The sequence below is a fragment of the Erinaceus europaeus genome, chromosome X, assembly GCF_950295315.1.
Source record: "Erinaceus europaeus chromosome X, mEriEur2.1, whole genome shotgun sequence".
Classification (NCBI taxonomy): Eukaryota; Metazoa; Chordata; class Mammalia; order Eulipotyphla; family Erinaceidae; genus Erinaceus; species Erinaceus europaeus.
Window position 1 is genome coordinate 36,842,740 of NC_080185.1, and position 20,131 is coordinate 36,862,870.

Consider the following 20,131-nt stretch of genomic DNA (forward strand, 5'->3'; position numbering starts at 1 on the left):
TTAGGTGCTGGGTATGAGCCCCTAGTCCCCACCTGTAGGGCAGATACTTCAGGAGTGGTGAAGCAGAACTGCAGGTGTCTTATTTTTCTCTTTCCTTCTCTACCCTTCTCTATCTTCCCCTCCCCTCTCAATTTCTCTCTATTGTATAACATGGGGGGGAAACAGCCTGCCAGGAGCAGTAGATTAGTAATGCTGGCACTGAGCCCCAGCAATAACCCTGGAGGCAAAATAAATAAATAAATAAATAAATAAATAAATAAATAAATAAAACCTCTGGGTGATAGAATTATGAGAAATTTTACGTTGTTCATGATACATTTCTGTATTGTTCAGACTTCTTTTTCTCATTGTTGCCAGACCTTTATCACACCAGGTTGGCTTTTTCATATAGAAAGAGACAGAGGGGTGGTCGGGTGAGATAGCATAATGGTTATGCAAACAGACTCATGCCTGAGGCTTGATGGAGAGGGAGAGGGATTGCAAAACATAGATTCCACAACATGAAAGCTTCATCCAATGGGGGGAGATTTCCAAAACACGGTGTGCACACAATACAATCCCCACTAGGTCCTCTGGCTTCCTGTTCCAGGACCTGAACTTGTTGTGTGGAAAACTGAGAAATGGTTTGCATGTAAAAACTACTGTATTTACTGCTGACTGTAAAACATTAATCCCCCAATAAAGAAACAATAAAATAGCCAGAATCACACACACACATACAAAACCAACCAAAGAACAGGTGTGCACATGGCATAGTAGGCACCCCCCCCCCAGGTGAACTATCTTGCCAGCCCTTGACTTCTGAAAAGTCAAAGTGCCATGAAAAGAAAATCTACATTTTGAGGGGGAGAGGTGTTGAACAAAACAAGTAATCTGTTGCACAGGATGTGTATACATGTACAAAGTTGAGTGTGTGTCCCAAAAACATCAAATAATTTAACCATTCACTAAGTTACTTAGTATTCTAAACCTGTGTTCTATTGAATCATAATTGTACTTTGTTGGTTCTAATCCTTAACATTACTTATAAAGAATAAGGCTACTGTCAATCTTAATCTTAGGGTTAAAACTGACATGTTACATTTTTAATGCTTTAGAACAAAAATTGTATGTACTGCTTTGCTTTCTATTTGACTATTCTGGCAATAATAAAAGTAAGGCCAACAGAATACCAGTTTGCTTAGCATACTGTGTGTTAAAAATAAACTACTAGAAACAATGAAGTGTTATTCATTTCAACGTTACAGTAGTAGAAATAGACAATCATAAGACATTTCATCTAGAATCTAAAGAAACCGCATTTGTTCAGGTTTACCAAGCCAATTGGGGGGGAGAAGTTACTTTTAAAGGCAACAACATCTAAGGCATAACTAAAACAATTATCTATGTATATGGTCTCAGGAGCCAAGATAGTCATATATTTGATACATACTTTCCCTTTGCCTTGCTTTTGGTTTTTTCCTTCGATGTCTTCAAAATCTGTGTCAGAAGAAAAATGTGTTTCTGACTCCCTGTAACAGAAAGATAAAACAATTGTTTCAAAGACCTACTTAGAAGTGTAAATGACATTACTCATATTTTGTATAAGAAAAATTTGGCTAATTACAATTTTCATATTAAGATAGTTTCCAAAAACCTGTCTTATCATATTACCAAAAAGATTAGTTAACCAACTATAATGTCTAAACCAAAAAGTGTCTAAATACTTTAGTTTGTTAATTTCTACCCAATACATTAAATTGAAGCTAATGGCTCTCAAAAATATTGTGGTGGCTATTTTTATTTTCTGATTCAAAGACCATGGTTGGCCCCCCCCAAAAAAAAAACTTATTTAAACCTAGGAATAAATGTACTTTACTGGAAAATTTTGGTGAGGCTGGTCCAAGTGCAGTGGCGTTTACACTTAACTGATCACAGCAAGTTACAGATTTCTTTGTTCTTTCACTACTCCCACTGCTTCACTTGACCCAAAAAAAAAAAAAATTCCTAGTGATATTAAGAACCTGATTTTTTCCTACTGCACTCAAAAATACTTTAAAATCTAACTATAACTATATAAAACATGTAGTTCTAAAATTACATGTAAAATATGACTTTATTGGCTAAATCATTTGAAATACAGTATCAAGGTATGCTGATAGAAATGATTTCTTTTGTTTTTGGTGTTGCCAGGGCTTTGCTGCTCTGCTGTGTTGGCTTTTTCAGACAGATAAGTAAACTGGAGTGATAGCAACTAGTATAGCACTGAACGCTAATGTTTAAGCTTCCGGAAATGCCATATGCAGGAGTGGTGCTCTGTCTGACTTGTCTCTCTTCTTTCTGTCCTCATATGAAACCTTATATCTCATATGTAAATAAATATTCAGTGAGGAGGGAGGGGGGAGAGAAAGACAGAACCCCCACACACTAAAGACACCACCAACACTATAGATTGGGCTTGAAGCCAGGTCAAGAGTAGGAAAAACAGGTACTCTCTTGATAGTGAAAAAGCTTTTAAAAATTGTGGTCTAGAACAAGTGACAAGATTTTGGTCCTCTTATAGATAAGTAATATATATGCAGGAAAAAACAAGCTGGTTAAAGGTAAAATTAATCTCTTCTATAGTTCTAAGAAAATGTGCCTCGTTTCAAGGTAGGGTGACGAGGTATCCTACTTTATGTACTGGAGTGATGGTTCCTGCATGTGCAAATATTGGTCTATCTGAATGGTAATTATATATCCTCATTTAAATACTTAAGGCAAGACACACTGAAGATGGTATTTAGGTCATACTGGTTTTTAGAAATGAGTCATACCATAAAAGACAATGGTCATATCACTCTACATGTAAACTCAGATTTGGTTTTGCATGAATGAAATCAAAAGTGAAAAGCTATTGTCCTAAAACTAGTCTTAATTTCTGTTTTCTGTTTTCATTTTTATTGCTATAATAACCAGTTGTCCAGAGGATCTTAGGTAGGAATATTTTATAAATCTAAAGTAATAGCTAAGATGCAGGGAACACTACTTATAGCACTTGCTCTCGAAGTAATTTAAACAATGTTTTAGAAATAGTGGCAGTCCTAACTATGTCCTAGAATACTGTGAAAAAAACTCCCGTAATATATTACCATTTTGAGAGTTAATGTACCCCAAACTGAATGTGTATTATACTATTAACACTGAAGTGCATGCCTGTAACATCCTAAAAAAGAGGATCATCATGCACTGAATGTTGGGGGGGTTGGGGAGACAGCATAATGGCTATGCAAAATGACTTTCATGCCTGAAGCTCCAAGATTTTCAGGTTCAATCCCCAGCACCACCACTAGCCAGAGCTGAGTAATGCTCTGGGTCTCTCTGGATCTTTCTCTCTGGATCTTTCACTAAAATAGACAAAAATCATTTTTAAAAATTAAAAATATATGCATACATTATACAGAAAATAAGTTCTAGTCTCTTAGATTTGTTTTACCATACTGACATTTAATTTTATAACAGAACATTTAATTTTTGTAATAATTTCAAGAGATTCCCTCAAAAAAATTGCAATTATAAAGTCAATTGTGAACTCTAAAGAACTATACAATAACTGTGCAGTGTCTAAATTAAAAAAAAATAATGACTGGTATGTTGGTTCTTGGGGGGGAGAACTTAGGTGGTGGGTGTGGTACAAAAATACTCCTACGGTCGGGCGGTAGCGCAGCGGGTTAAGCGCATGTGGCGCAAAGCTCAAGGACCGGCCGGCATAAGGATCCTGGATCCTGGTTCGAGCCCCCGGCTCCCCACCTGCAGGGGAGTCGCTTCATAAGCAGTGAAGCAGGTCTGAAGGTGTCTGTCTTTCTCTCCCCCTCTCCATTTCTCTCTGTCCTATCTAACTACAACGACTTCAATAACAAGAATAACTACAACAATAAAACAACAAGGGTAACAAAAAGGGGAAAATAAATTAAAAAAACATTTAAAAAAATATATATATACTCCTATGGTCTTACAGTCCTGTAAGCAAGCACTAATTAAACCACTAATTTAAATTATTTAAATTTAAAAAGATCAAGAAAATGCAAGAAAAAAACAGTAGTTGTGGAAACGGATCAGCTGTAGAGTGCAGGTCTTGCAAGCCAAGGATTTCCGGTTGAATAGTTAGCATTACAAGTGCCAGAGCAGATCTTGCCCTCTCCCCACACCACCTGGAGCTCACTCATGAAGCAAGTGGGCACAATGTACACTAAGAGAAAACATTGAGTATTTACTCTTGCAGAGCTCAATCAGCACAGATATAAAATGTTTCTAAGCAAACATACTATCTCATCTCCAGCTGAAGCAATTTTAACAAGTTGTTGAGGAAGGTGAGAGTGTTAAAAGTCACCACAGCACCCAACAACAACGGCAGCAAAAACAACAGCAATAAAACATCAAGGGCAACAAAAGGGAATAAATAAATATTTTTTAAAATAAATAAATAGCTACAGGCCAGGGCGATGGTTCAACTTACAGAACAGAGACGCAGGACTTGCATGTCATGTCTGGGGCTCCTGGTTTAATCCCCAGCATTGCATGTACCAGAGCAATGCTCTGGCTTCTCTCTCACACATACAACACAAATCTTATTTCAAATGAAAATAATCATGATATACTTACTGTAGTAGATTAAAATCAGTTGGTATTTCTGGAGCTGCTATCATTTCTTTATCATCTTCTGGAACGCCCCAGTGTCAGAAATATATTCATATATTTACGTGTTTTAAAGGTGGTTAACTTCTTTCTTCTTATAAGGCAATTCCTTAAATGGGGGTGGGGGTCATATTTTAATGTAAACACACTGGAACAGATCTCCATATTCAACAACTAATCCCACCAGAGCCTGATGTGTTCTTAGTAAACAGAAAAAAATTCCCTTGCATTTCACTTTTTACTTTTTTGCAAGGGGGGGGGGGGTCATTGCAGAATTGTCAACACTCTGGGGTCGGGCGGTAGTGCAGCAGGTTAAGCGCAACGTGGCGCAAAGCTCAAGGACTGACATAAGGATTCCGTTTTGAGCTCCCAGCTCCCCACCTGCAGGGGAGTCACTTCACAGGCGGTATAGCAGGTCTGTAGGTGCCTTTCTCTCCCCTTCTCTGTCTTCCCCTCCTCTCTCCATTTCTCTCTGTCCTATCCAACAACGAACGACATCAACAATAACAATAATAACCACAACAAGACTACAACATGGGGGGGGGGGGAATGGCTTCCAGAGGCAGTGGATTCATGGTGCAGACACTGAGCTCCAGCAATAACCCTGGAGGCACACACACACACACAAAAAAAGGAGTTTGTCAACAATCCATGATGACTTTTTTTTCCCAGATAGAAACAGATGAGAGACAAAGTTGGGGGGGGGGGTGCGTCCTCCCTTGCTGTGAGGACTGGGCTCTTAAGCATGAGAAAGCAGGTATGCTGTCCAGTTAGCTATTCTGCCGGCTTTTTCTTGGTATGGATTTGTTGTAATTGTTATAGCTACACAACAGTAACAATATATATGAAATTGTATTGCATGCATTTTGGAAGAAATGTGCTATGATTGTCTAACCTGGCTTTAAAAGGCTTATGTCCTAAGAACAGGAAAAGAAGTCCTAAAATTCTTGTGCCATAACACAAGATTCCTGAAAATTTTTAATCTTTTCTAGCTGGTATACAGTACAAATAAAAGAAGCTGGGGGGGGGGGGGAGCCCAAGATACAATTTGAAAGTCTATAAAAGCAAATCCTTTGACTATGGAATAAAACATACAGTCCAAAATCTGGTTTACTAATAAATACCTCATGATAATACCAAACTGTGTTGGACAAGGAAGGGAAGAAATGTTAGAACTGATCTATTCCCTCAAGGAACTTGAAATTAATTTAAATGCCAACGATGTCAGATGGACAACAGATGAATGCCATTTTTGTTTGGCCACAGGAAGGGTATTATTTCTAGTTTTGAAGGTCAAAGAAGCAGTTCTGAAATGACAGAATGACCTAAAAGCAAATGACAAGTCTATAACAAAAAAGGGAAAGGCCGGGTCTGAAGTTCTCTATTTTATATAAGTACTTTCTTTTATGATTTTTTTATTTTGCTTCTAAAAACACAGTATTTGATGGTCATCTAATAAAAATATTCAAACATCACATACCCATGAATTGCTAATCATATATAATCTTAGACAGTATATAAAAAACATGGTTCAACCTTTCTACTATCTCTGAAAAAAAAAACAACTTGAATGGCTACTAAGAATTAACATAAAAAGTTTAAAATGTGACACCAGTGTAATTACACTGCTGTGAATAACAAAATGAGATCACAGGAGAAACCAGGAATGAATAGTCCACAAATTAAACCAGGAATAATCAAGGGCTGTCCAAACCCACACTTTGAACTTTTTCTTTTTTAAGTGCTCATGTTGTCTTTTGTTTTTTTTTTAAAAAGTGCTCATACTGTAAAGTCTTTAGAATTAACAGCTAGTATGGTTTTCTTGCATTAAATCATAGCCCATGGATTAAATTCCCTTAAAGACTACTAATTGTGGGCAGGGGTAGATAGCATAATGGTTATGTAGAGACTCTCATGCCTGAGTCTCCACAGTTCCAGGTTCAATCCCACTCCACCACCACCACCACCCCCCCCCCGCCACCATAAATCAGAGTTGAGCACTGCTCTGTTTAAAAAAAAAAAAAAAAGGCCTACTAATTGTCAATATGGCCCTGTCTTTTCTATAACCTAAGTAGTATACTAAAGTTATAAGACTTGCTTCACATACATGTAGGAAATATCTGAGCCTCTTAAAATTCATGACACATATTTTAAAAATAATACATGGGGCCTATAGATTGCTCATTCAGTAGAGACAGTGTGCACCTGAGCAGGGCAAGACCCTAGGTTCAAATCGTGACAACACACAGAAGCACCATGGAAGCTATTGTGCATTGTTGTGATCTCTTCCTCAGCCCTCTTTCTCTCAAAAACAGAGAGCTGAAAATTGGCAAGAAGGCCACTCGATGCTACACAAAACTGAGAAAACATATACATGTATAAACAAAGGTGCCATAACTCAGTATCCCTCTAATACAAATAAAACAAAATAAGATAAATAGGGGGAGGCTGGCACGCTTGGTTAGGTGCATGTGCCACCACACAAAGCCCCCTGGTTCAAGCCCCCAGTCCCCACGTGTAGGGGGAAAGTTTCACTAGCAGCAAAGTAGTACTGGAGGTGGTACCTCTCAACTTCTCTCTCATTCCCTCTCAATTTCTCTGTGTCCTATCAGAATAAAGTTAAATAGCATTTCAAAGTAGTGAGACGGAGAGGTATACAACTAACAGTGTCTCTCCCCAATATGTCCAGCCATCTAGGTGGCAAGCTGGAAATAAAATAGCCATGTGAATCTAGTTTATTCTACCTGCTTCTTGCCCCCATCCACCCGTGAGCACCTGATAAAAACCACATGTTCTCTTTTTTATTTATTTTTATTTTTTATTTTCAAGAGGACAAAGAGAAACCAGGGCACTGCTCAGCTCTATGATGTGGTGGTACCAGGAATGAAACTGGGCCTCTAGAGACTCAAGCATGTAAGTCTGATGAACTACCACTTGAATCTTCCCCCAGCCCCCCCTTTTAAAAAGACGTAATTTATTTCCAGCACATTGTATATACATTAAATATAGTTTTAAGTAGACTTTAAAGATAGAAAGGGGGGTCAGGCGGTAGCACAGCGGGTTAAGCACATGTGGCGCAAAGCGCAAGGACCAGCTTAAGGATCCCAGTTTGAGCCCCTGGCTCCCCACCTGCAGGGGAGTCGCTTCACAAATGGTGAAGCTGGTCTGTAGGTGTCTGTCTCTCCCCTTCTCTGTCTTCCCCTCCTCTCTCCATTTCTCTCTCTCCTATCCAACAACAATAACTACAACAATAAAGCAACGAAAGGAAATAAATAAATAAATAAAAAGACAGGAAGAATCTATCAGGTTGGGGAGCACCCAGTTAAGCGCTCATGGTATGAGGCTTAAGAACCCAAACAAGCTTGTCGGTGTTTCCATTTTATAAGGAAAGAAAGAAAGGAGGGAGGGAGGGAGGGAGGGAGGGAGGGAGGGAGGGAGGGAAGGAAGGAAGGAAGGAAGGAAGGAAGGAAGGAAGGAAGGAAGGAAGGAAGGAAGGGGGAGTGAGGGAGGGAGGGAGGGAGGGAGGGAGGGAGGGAGGGAGGAAGGAAGGAAGGAAGGAAGGAAGGAAGGAAGGAAGGAAGGAAGGAAGGAAGGAAGGAAGGAAGGAAGGACCCAAACAAGGATGCGGGTTCAAGCCCCCCACTCCCCACCTACAGGGAGGAGACTTCAAGAGCAGTAAAACAGGTAGGTCTGCAGGTGTTTCTATCTCTACCTACACTCTCAATTTTTCTCTCTATCCTACCTAATAAAATGGAATTAAAAAAGGCCACCAGGAGAATTGGATTAGTAGTGTTGAGCCCCAACAGTAACCCCTAGAGCAAAAAGGAGGAGAAAAAAAAATAGGAGGAAGAATAAACCAGCTTTGAAAAGCAGAGAGCACTAAATTAAAATATCATGACTTTCCCTTTCTGAAAGAAAGAAGAACAGAAAGGGAAATTCAAAGCAGGAGTTGACTGAATTTGGAGTAGGGCACCAAAGAAAAAACCCTGGGTGGAAGGTGAGGGTGAATGTTCAGCTTGGGGGTGGGGGGGGGAGGAGACACAGTCTGTTGGTGGTGGGAATGGTGTTTATGTACACTCCTATCAATTTGCAGACATATAAATCACTATTTAATTAATATGAGAGAAAAAATTTAAATAAATAAAAACAAGAGAAAAAATTTAAAAACAAAATAAATTAAAATAAATTAAAAATATCATGACATACTACCAACAGATTCCATTATATACCACAAAATGATTTTCTAGTATACAAGAACTGACGTAACTCTCTATCCCAGGGAAGACTTGTCTCAAATGCTCCTGGGTACTAAAATTCCACCTAGCTAGTGTTAAAAAACCAAATGACCCTTGCCCTCATGAACTACCAAGAAAAACAAAATTGGTTTATTTCTACAGGAAATCAACTAGCTCAAGGACTTGAAAGATATTGTAATGGATACACAAACAGACTTTCAAGCTTGAGGTACTAAAGGTCCCAGATTCAATCCCCAGAACTACCATAAACCAGAGCTAAGCAGTGCTCTGGAAAAAAGAAGCTTTATTGTCACATATTATTTAACATAATACTAAACTACCAGCAAAAGTTGGATTCTGCTCATTCAAAAACACTAGAGTAATTTTCCAGTTTAGTGAAATAATTCAATACTGAAAGAATCTATATTAATTTTTTCTAGAAGTCTGCCATGTATGAAGCATATACCATATAATTTAATAAATTTGCATCTTTCATATGTTCTCAATGTGTCAAGCAGTACTGCAGGTATCTCTCTTCCTGTCTCCCCCCCTCCCCAATTTCTCTGTCCTATCAAATAACCTTTGCAGGGCTGGGTGTATAGCCCAGCCTGTTAGAATACCAACTTGCATTCCTGAAACCTCAGAGGCCACAGGTTCAATGCCCAGCACTGCCTTAGGCCAGAGCTAAGTAATCCTCTAGTCTTCTCCATTCTGGAAAAAAATGAAAATAAACAAATCTCTGAAAATTTTGCTTTATTATTTAAAGAGGGGATAATGGGCACGTTAGCACACTCTGTTCAGCATATAAACCATCTGCAAGAAGTTTTTTTACTTTTAATCCCAGTGTCTGCACTACATATGAATAATTTGTCTCCCCTTTTTTTTCATATAATGGTTCACCAACAAAGTGTTTTATTATACTTGACAGGACTGACATAAGTTGGGAAACCCAAAACCATAAGTATCTGTACTACACAAATAAAAGTATGAGTTTAATAATCAAACTCAACACACCACTGCTGGCCTTGTATAGTTTAGTAATTTAAAAAAATATATATTCTCTAAGATCACCAGGTGGAGCTCTTACCTAATGTCAAGGAAAAAAAGAGTCACGTAGCAATTTTCTATAAATAATGTAAGAGTTACCATTTCAGCAACTTTGGAGGATAAAATATACAAATGAAATCTACTTTAACTCCCCATCACTATTTTTCTTTGGGAAGAACTAATTCCAACTAACAGCTCGCTTCAAGTATACTTACTGAGAACTAAGCAAGCACATTTATGGACAGATCAAATCACAAACTTTTACTTTCAGGAAGGGAAGACACACCTGGGGCATAATCTGCACAGATAATATCATTACTACAGTCACAAACGAAAAGCAAATAGAACTAGAAATGTCCTCCTGCAAACTCCTATTTCTATGTGTGTGGTAGCAGGTGCTCAGCAATCTTCCTGGTTTCCTTGTCTAACCACATTCTCTGCTGCTTTCCAAATGTGACTTAAATCCTCACCATTGTTAGGATCATCTATTCCAACCTGTATACTCAGCTGATCCCAGTTCTGGACCATCACTACTGACTCCTGCAGAAGCTCTAGCATGCCACTAGTGAATTTAGCAACAGATGAATATTCCAAGTCCTCTAAAACATTGTTTCACTTAATGCTGTCTTTGCTGTCACTTAAGAGAAAAACCAATCCAAGCAGACTTTGAGAAAAAGGACGAGTAAACGTCAATAATAAAAGACTGGAAGTTTTCCCTCGAAGATCTATAACAAGGAGGCCTGAAGGTAGCTCAATGTATTAAATCACGGGACCTGAACGCTGCATAAGATCAATCCCCAGTCACATCATCAACCAGAGCTAAGCAGTACTCTGGTCTGTCTCTCACAAAAAAATAAAAAAACAAAGAACCAGGCAAGGATGCCCACTCTCTCCATGCCTATTGAACACAGTACTGAAAGTCTTAGAACAATTAGGCAAGAAGAAATAATTATCAGCACTGTTTCTAATGGTCCAAATACGGAAACAATCCAAGCGTCCAACAGCAAGTGAGTAGCTAGGGAACCTGTGATGTGCAGACACAATGGAATACACAGCTATGGAAGATGACGGAACCTTAAAATATGCTACAACATGGGTAGGACTAAAGAAAATCATGCTGAGTGAAATATCCAGAAGGATGAATACTGATTAATCTCAGTCACGGGAGCATGCAAAAGGAACAAGGGATAAATAAAACAGGGTGAAACAACGGTGGGCAGTAGTCTCCAGCAGAAGATCCAGAAACTCAAAAGGGGAGAAAAGAGTGGTAACGGGCTGTTGGAAACCTAGTGGATGAGTTGAGGATGACAGTTTGGTCAAGAGTGTGCTGATGGTTGTACTTGGAGGAAATGTGAAATTGTAATTTTTAGGATAAAAACACAGCAAACCAACATTTCCTTAATAAAGTAAAAAAGATTACCAAAAACTTGTAGCTGATATAAATTCCTAAAACAAACAAAAATCCAGGCAAAGGACTTCATATAGAGAGATGCCGCTTTGCACCCGCTCAGATGCCCATAATCAAAGCCACAATAGCAGATATCTGCAAGGATTTGAATAGAAAACACCCATGTACTCTTGTTAGATCATAAAATTTTACAACTGTTATTGAAAACACTGCAACGGTTCCAAAAAAAACATTTTCAGATCATTTTAAAATTTTTATGAGGGGGCCAGGTTGTAGCACACAAGGTACCACACACAAGAACCCAGGTTCAAGCCCCTGGTCCCCAGCTGTGGGGGTGGGGACACTTCACTAGCTGTGAAGTAGGTATGCAGCCCCCACCTCTATCTGTCTCCCTATATCCTCCTTCTCTGCCCCCCTCCAAATTTCTCTCTGTTCTTACAAATAAAGGGTTGTGCGTGTGGGGGTGATGGCTGCTGGGAGCAGTGTATTTGGTCATGCAGGCACCAAGACCCTGGGATGACCCTGGTAGCAATTTAAAAATATGGGTTTATGAAAGACTGACCAAAGGATAGCTCACCTCAGATACATGTGATGCTAAGATATCAAACCAAGATGACAGGCATGCAAAATCTGTACTCTACAATTCATGTCATTATTAAAAAGTAAAGTTTTAAGAAGCCACTGCCGAAGGAACCCTCCCACACTGCTGGTGGGAATGTAAATTGGCCCAACCTCTGTGGAGAGCAGTCTGGAAAATTCTCAGAATGATATAAATAGACCTATCCCATGACCCTGCAATCCCTGTCCTGGGGATATATCCTAAGGAACCAAACACACCCATCCCCAAAAGATTTGTGTATACCTCTGTTTATAGCAGCACAATTTGTAGTAGCCAAAACCTGGAAGCAACCCAGGTGTCCAACAACAGATGACTGGCTGAATATGTTGTGGCATATTATATATATATATATATATAAAATATATATATATTATATATATATATCACTGAGCTATTAAAAATGGTGAATTCCCGGTTCGAGCCCCCGGCTCCCCACCTGCAGGGGAGTCGCTTCACAAGCAGTGAAGCAGGTCTGCAGGTGTCTTCCCGCCCCCCCCCCCCCGTCTTCCCCTCCTTTCTCCATTTCTCTCTGTCCTATCCAACAACAACAATGACATCAATAATAACTACTACAATAAAACAAGGGCAACAAAAGGGATTAAGTATCTTTTTTTAAATGGTGCATTCACCTTCACCTCATCTTAAATGGAGCCAGAAGGAATCATGTTGAAATGAGATAGGCCAGAAAAAAAAAGATAAATATGGGATGATATAATCAGAAGTTGAAAAATAAAAGGAGATGGGAAAGCACAAAGCGTAACTTGGATTTGGTATACTGCACCAAAGTAAAGGACCTGGGGGGAGCGGGGTTCAAGTTCTGGAACATGATGGCAGAAGAAGACCCAGGTAGGGGGTTAGAGTGTTATGTAGAAAACTGAAAAAATAGTACACGTGTACCAACTACTGCATTTTACTGTTGACTTGAAACTACTAGTCCCTCCAATAAAGAAATAAAGAAGAGGGTGGGGGATTGATAGCATCATGGTTATGCAAAGCGACTCTCATGCTTGAGGCTGGCTCCAAAGTCTCAGGTTCAATCTCTCACACCACCATCAACCAGAGCTGAACTATGCTCTGGTTTAAAAAAAGAAAAAGAAAAACAAGCCACTGCCAGGGGGCTGGGCAGTGGCACGCTTGGTTAAATGCACATATCACATATGCACATATCACATGTGCAGTCTCTCTCCCTAGCTCCCTTTCCTTCTCTGTCCTGTCAAGCTATAGAAAGAAGAAAAATTGAAATAATGGCTGCCAAGAGTGGTAAATTTGTAATGCCCGGCTTGGTTCCCCAACAATAACCCTGGTGACAATTAAAAAAAAGAAAGAAAAAACACTGCCATATGATCCAGAAATCTTACTGCTTCTACTTAATATAACCAAAATGATTGAAAGTTGGATCTTGAAGAGATTTTCACACCCATATATACAGCAGCACTCACTATTCACAATAGTCCAAGAGATAGAAGAGACTACATGCCTACCACCCATACTTGGGAGAATAAAGAAACTGATACATATAATGGAATATTATTCATCCTTAACAAGCAAGAAAATCCTGAAACATTCTACTAGAAGAACCTTGAGAAGTCAGACTAGGTAAACTGAACAACACATCATAAAAGACCCTGTTTACATCAAGTGTCTGAGTAGTTATATTTATAAAAAGAGAAATGTAGAGGGAGAGGGGGGGAGCTTTTAATAAACAGGGTTGCAAAATGAAAAAGATGAAAAAGTTCTAGAGAAGCCCAGCAGTAGTACAGCAGATAAAGCATTAGACTTACAAGCATTAGACTTACAAGAATGGTTCTGAGTTTGATCCAGGCTAGCATATGTCTCATTTTCATTTTTTTTTTTCATTTTTTTCTCTCTATGCTTCCCTCCCTGGTAAATAAATCTTTTTTTATTAAATTCTGGTGATTGCTTTACAACAGTATCAATTTACTTAACATCAATGAACAATGCACTTAAATGATTAAGAGGACATATTTTGTATTATTATCTTTATTTATTGGATAGAGGCAGTCAGAAATCAAGAGGGAAGGGAGGGATAGAGAGGGTGAGAGACAGAGACACCTGAAGTACTGCTTCACCACTTGTAAAGCTTTCCCCCTGCAGGTGGGGAAGAGGACATATTTTATAGTTTGTTCAATAAAAACTTTTTTTAAAAACCATGGGTGGTAGCATAATGGTGCTGTAAAATGGTTTCATGCCCTGAGGCTCCCAAGTCCCAGGGTTTAATTCCCAGCACTACCATAAGCCAGAGCTGAGCAGTGCTCTGGTCTTGGTCTGTCTGCCTCTCATTAAAAATAAATAAAATGAAAACTTCTTTTAGCAAAGCAAGCTTCTCTCATACACAGATGCTTAAAGTTTTTTTTTATTATTTTCCTTTTTGTTGCCCTTGTTTTTTATTGTTGTTGTAGTTACTGTTGTTACTGATGTCGTTGTTGGATAGGACAGAGAAATTGAGAGAGGAGGGGAAGACAGAGAGGGGAGGAGAAAGAGAGACGCCTGCAGACCTGCTTCACCGCCTGTGAAGTGACTCCCCTGCAGGTGGGGAGCCAGGGGCTCGAACAGGGATCCTTACGATGGTCCTTGCACTTTGGGACAGATGCACTAAACCTGCTGTGCTACTGCCCAACTCCTAGATGCTTAAATTTTTACCCACCACCAATTATTTTAGAATCTGCTAAAGAAGCACACTATATACTATATTTATTGATAGTGTTGGTTTCTTTTGATTCGGCAAGGTCACTCAGTACTCAGCTCTATCAGTGGTGTCAGGGATTGAAGCTGAAACCTTTCACATATAAATCCAGTCAGCTACACCCTCTCTAGCAAATATGTTTCTTCTGAGCCCTCCTCTCCCACTGTGGTAGCCTCAAATCTGCAGGTTTATGCTTTACACTGTTTTTCCTTCTTTCTTTCTTTCTTTCTTTCTTTCTTTCTTTCTTTCTTTCTTTCTTTCTTTTTTCTTTCTTTCTTTTTTTTTTTTTACTTAAAAAAAAGAGCACTGTTCGACTCTGACTTAAGGTGGTGGCAGGAACTGAACCTGGAACTCGAGTTTCAGGCATCTGAGTAAGCTCAGCCATGGTTTACTTTTTTATGAGAACATCACTCTGCTATGCTATTGGTGATGCCAGTGACTGAACCTGCAAATTCTCACGTGGAAGTCATATACTCTTATCTCTGTGGCCCTGGTGGCGAGGAAATAGATCAAATGGTAAAGTGGGGCGTTCGTGCCTGAGGTTCTATCCCCACTGTCACATACTGGACAGGTGTTCTGACTTCACTCTCTCACATGAAATAAAATAAGTACTTAAAAACAAATAAGACACTGACAATATCCACACTCAGAACCAAAGTTCATATAACTTAATGGTGAAGAATTAAACCTATAACTTGCTTTTAACAGAGAAACATGAATACTTGGCTAAACAATAGGATCTAGTTCTATACATTTGTAAGTTACTCACTACAGGGTATCAAAGCATCGAAAGTAAATAGTCAGCATTTCTCTCCCTTGTCCAAAAGTTAATGGTACAAGCTCATTCATAGGAGGGAGTTGGGTGGTGGCATGCCTGAACTTTACCAATGCACAAGGGCCAGAGTTCATGTTTCCAGTCCCTACACGGTAGAGGGTAAGCTTCAGAAATGATGAAGCAGTGCTCCAGGTGCCTCTCTTTCTCCCTCTCAAATGCTCTCTGTCTCTATCCAAAATTCAATGAATAAGCTAATCTGTTAATCATAGGAGAAGGGGAGGGGGAAACACCTTCAAAGCCGGGAAAATTTAAGAGCCTTCAAGTAAGAATTCAAACTGTTGCAGTTAAGAGCTAGCTTGCCAGAATGACATCAAATGATGATACTAACATTTACTAAACTCTGAAGTGTAGCATTTGATCCAGCAAACTAGGAGAGAGCTTATTTTTAGTGCACATCTCAAAGACAATCTTGTAAGTACACATATTGAAATGTTTCCTATATGTAGTTAGATAACCCAGACGTTTTTCTCGAATTCCTGTTCCCTTTCAGTGCTTTTACACCATGAGTGTACTGTATTTACTTTAGTATCCAATTGTGAAACAATGGGGGTGACCAGACAGTGAATCAATTTGAGGTCTAAGATGACAAGTTTTTTTAAACTTTCCTAAAGCAACTGAGACTGAAAGCCTATTTCTAAAATATTACTAACATAATAAAAGGCATCCTGCAAAACATCCCCCAAAAAGATTATCTAAAAACTAAGGGATGGGAGTCGGCCGGTAGGGCAGCAGGTTTAGCACACCTGCCCCAAAGGGCAAAGACTGGCTTAAGGATCCCAGTTCCAGCTCCCAGCTCCCCACCTGCAGGGGAGTCACTTCACAAGCGGTGGAGAAGGTCAGCAGATGTCTATCTTTCTCTCCCCCTCTGTCTTCCCCTCCCCTCTCCATTTCTCTCTATCCTATCCAACAATGATGACATTAATAACAACAATAATAACTACAACAATAAAACAACAAGGGCAACAAAAGGGAATAAATAAATTTTTTTTTAAACCTAAGGGACATAATGAGTCAGAAAACACTTAATACTTAGAATAATGTATTATTAAAAGAAAATATTAAGTAGAACTGTTTTCTAAGTATTTCAGGAATTTGAAAATAAGCTCTACTGCACAGAACTTAAAGCTACTATCTTAAGTTGGAGACATTTGTGGTTTTTGAAATTTTGCTTTGAGGAATGAACCCAGAGCGTCAACATGCATGGTGCAGCTGAGTTGCCTCTTGACCCAAATTCACTCATTTGTTTCAGAGGCAGGGAATATTAAAGCATCACTCTGGCACATGTGATACAGGGTGTCAAACGATAGGACTCATGCTTGTGAGGCCAACTTTTTTTTTTTAATCTTTATTTATTGGATAGAGACAGCCAGAAATCGAGAGGGTAGGGGAGATAGAGGGAGAGAGGAGGAGAGACATCTGCAGCACTGCTTTACCACTTACAAAGCTTTCCTTCTGCAGGTGGGGATGGGGACTTGAACCTGAGTCCTTGAGCACTGTAACATGTGCACTCAACCAGGTGCACCACCACCAGGTCGAGTCCAACATTTTAGCCACTTTCCTGAGCACCTGATCCATTTTTTTTTTTATGAAGGGGCAGGGAAGGAAAAAGGTAGCTGCAGAAAGAAGAAAGCATTATTCAGCTACCCACGGAGCTTCTTTGATGTTTTCAGTGAGGAATGCATTTCACTTACTGAGTCTTCTTCCCCCAGGTCCTGCAACTTTGCTTTTAAGATACGATCTGTTGTGGTCTGGGAGGTGGCTCCGTGGGTAAAGTATCGGTCCTGAGTTCAATCTCCAGCAGAACCTATACCAGAGAGATGCTCTGGTTCTCTTTCTCCTCTCTCCCCCTCTCCCTCTCTCTCCCCCCCTCTCGTAAGTAAATAACATATTTTTAAGACATTACTTGTTGTTCAAATGACTTCTCTACTAAGCTATTCATCGGGACTAAAACTTCTCAATAAAAATTCTTCCTACAGAACAACATGTGCTGCAATGATCCACTGCACAAAAAGATTTCTCCCAAGTCACGTAATGAGAACATGTGTGGCAGTTTTCATATGCAAGTATCTCCTGTCTTATCTATGATTATTACTTGGCAAACACTCACAACATTTCATCTTGAAAAGAAATCTCTCAGAACTATGCTGGATGGGGGTAGATACTATAGTGGTCATGCAAAGAGACTCTCATGCCAGAGGCTCCGAAGTCTCAGGTTCAAAGCTGAGCAAAGACCCCCATAGACCAAAGCTGAGCAGTGATCTGGTTAATAAAACCACTATGCTCAGCTTTTATGATTAATAAATTACAGTGGTAAAGGTTTTCTTCAACTGTGTCTTGTGAAATATTCTCATGTCTGCCAGATAGCTCACTCAATGACATTTTACTTGTAAGTTTTGTTTGTATAAACACATACATGTTCAGAAAAAAAAAAATCTATTTTGGCTAGTATTAATAATGACTAGGGAGGGATTCAACTGTTTTTGGTTGTTTTTGTTAGGACTCACTGCTCCAGACAGAAAGAGGTAGGGTAAGGGGTAGGAAGATAACACTAGCACAGAGTGTCAAGATCACCATTATCTATCTCCAGAATTTCAGAATTGAGAGCTAAGAGATAGATTGGCATCCCTTCGTTAGCTGACTGCTACCTAGACTTCTCTAGTGTACTTCATCTCCAAGAACTCTAAAGCAACAAAGTCAGGGGTGAAGGGAAGGGCTTGGTGGTGTCACACACAGTTACCACATGCTGGGACCCAGGTTCAAACCCCTGGTCCCCACCTGCAGTTGAGGCTTCACTAGTGGTGAAGCAGTGCTGCAGGTGTCTCTCAGTCTCTCTCCCTCTCTTTCTCCCCCTCTCCTCTTGATCTGTCTCTATCCAAATATATAGATAATTTTTATTAATATTTATTTATTCGCTTTTGTTGCACTTGTTTTACTGTTGTTGTTACTGATGTCGTCGTTGTTAGACAGAACAGAGAGAAATGGAGAGAGGAGGGGAAGACAGAGAGGGAGAGAGAAAGACAGACACCTGCAGACCTGCTTCACTGCCTGTGAAGCGACTTCCCTGAAGGTGGGGAGGCGGGGGCTCAAACCAGGATCCTTATACCGGTCCTTGCGCTTTGCGCCGCCACAAGCGCTTAACCTGCTGCGCTACTGCTCCCAATTTAAAAATAATAATAAAGAAAGAAAAAGAAGGGAGTCGGGCTGTAGTGCAGCGGGCTAAGCGCAGGTGGCGCAAATCACAAAGACCGGCATAAGGATCCCGGTTCGAACCCCGGCTCCCCACCTGCAGGGGAGTCGCTTCACAGGCGGTGAAGCAGGTCTGCAGGTGTCTATCTTTCTCTCCTCCTCTCTGTCTTCCCCTCCTCTCTCCATTTCTCTCTGTCCTATCCAACAATGACAACAACAATAATAACTACAACAATAAAACAACAAGGGCAACAAAAGGGAAAAAATAAATAAAATAAATTTTAAAAAACTTTAAAAAAAAGAAAGAAAAGAAAAAGAAAAAGAAAAACCACCAGCAGAGGAGAAGTGATAGGAGAAAGAAGGTAAGAGGGCTCTGAACTTCAGCTCCATCAGCACCCGGGGAGAAAGGAGGAAAAGGAGAGGGCAAAGGAGGTAGTAATGTTGTCTTTATTTTTTTATATTTATTTTATTTATTTATTCCCTTTTGTTGCCCTTATTGTTTTATTGTTGTTGTCCTTGTTGGATAGGACAGAGAGAAATGGAGAGAGGAGGGGAAGACAGAGAGGAGGAGAGAAAAATAGACACCTGCAGACCTGCTTCACCGCCTGTGAAGCGACTCCCCTGCAGGTGGGGAGCCGGGGGCTCGAACCGGGATCCTTATGCCGGTCCTTGTGCTTTGCGCCACCTGCGCTTAACCTGCTGCGCTACAGCCTGACTCCCAGTAATGTTGTCTTGAGTGGCTTGAAAGGGAAGAGAGGATTGAATCAGGGAAAAAAAAAAATCCCAGGGGTTGTCAGAAGTGGTAGAATTGTGCAGGCATGTCCCAGTGATAAATCTGGGAGTTCATGGAGACATCACAAAGGAAAATCCTGAGATTTATAACACATGTATATGAAATGCCTCAATTGCCACCCCCACCTCATAAACAAAAGTGGGGGGAGAGTGCTACACATGACATGAACACCACATGAAGGTAGAAGCAGAAATCTGAAGAGTGCTTCAATAAACCAAGAAAAACGGACTGGGAGCAAACCGCCAGATGTTAGAGATGTAGAATAGATTCATCCTAAGATCACTAAGGAATTAACTCTGCTGGTACCTGGCTCTTGAGTTTCTAGTCTCCAGGTATGAAATAATAGCTTCCTGTTGTTTGACCAACCACTTTTACAGCAACTCCTAGCCAAATAACACAAAATCTCATAATAATAATAACACAATAATAATAATACAAAAAATCCCATAATTCCTTCAGTGAGTAAATACACTGTACATCCATGCCACAGAATACAACTCAGCAACAGAAATGAATTAACTTAGAATGCAACTATCTGGCTGGATCTCAGAAGAATCAAAGGTTTTTAAATCAATTTCAAATGGCTTATCTTTTTTAATATTTTTACTTTATTTATTATTTGTTGGATAGAGACAGCCAGAAGTTGAGATG

At 39.7% G+C, this 20,131-nt stretch overlaps 1 protein-coding gene across 1 annotated transcript in view; it reads right to left on the reverse strand.

Moving 5' to 3' along the window:
• Window positions 1–20,131, reverse strand: part of STAG2 (STAG2 cohesin complex component) — a 143,335-nt gene that overhangs the window by 77,559 nt on the left and 45,645 nt on the right. Inside the window, exons 3-4 of the mRNA XM_060182648.1 lie at window positions 4,621–4,762; window positions 1,433–1,511 (exon numbers count right to left, since the gene is read on the reverse strand). Coding sequence (XP_060038631.1) covers window positions 1,433–1,511; window positions 4,621–4,664 — 123 coding nt within the window. The 5' untranslated portion in view covers window positions 4,665–4,762. The remainder of the gene's footprint in view (window positions 1–1,432; window positions 1,512–4,620; window positions 4,763–20,131) is intronic.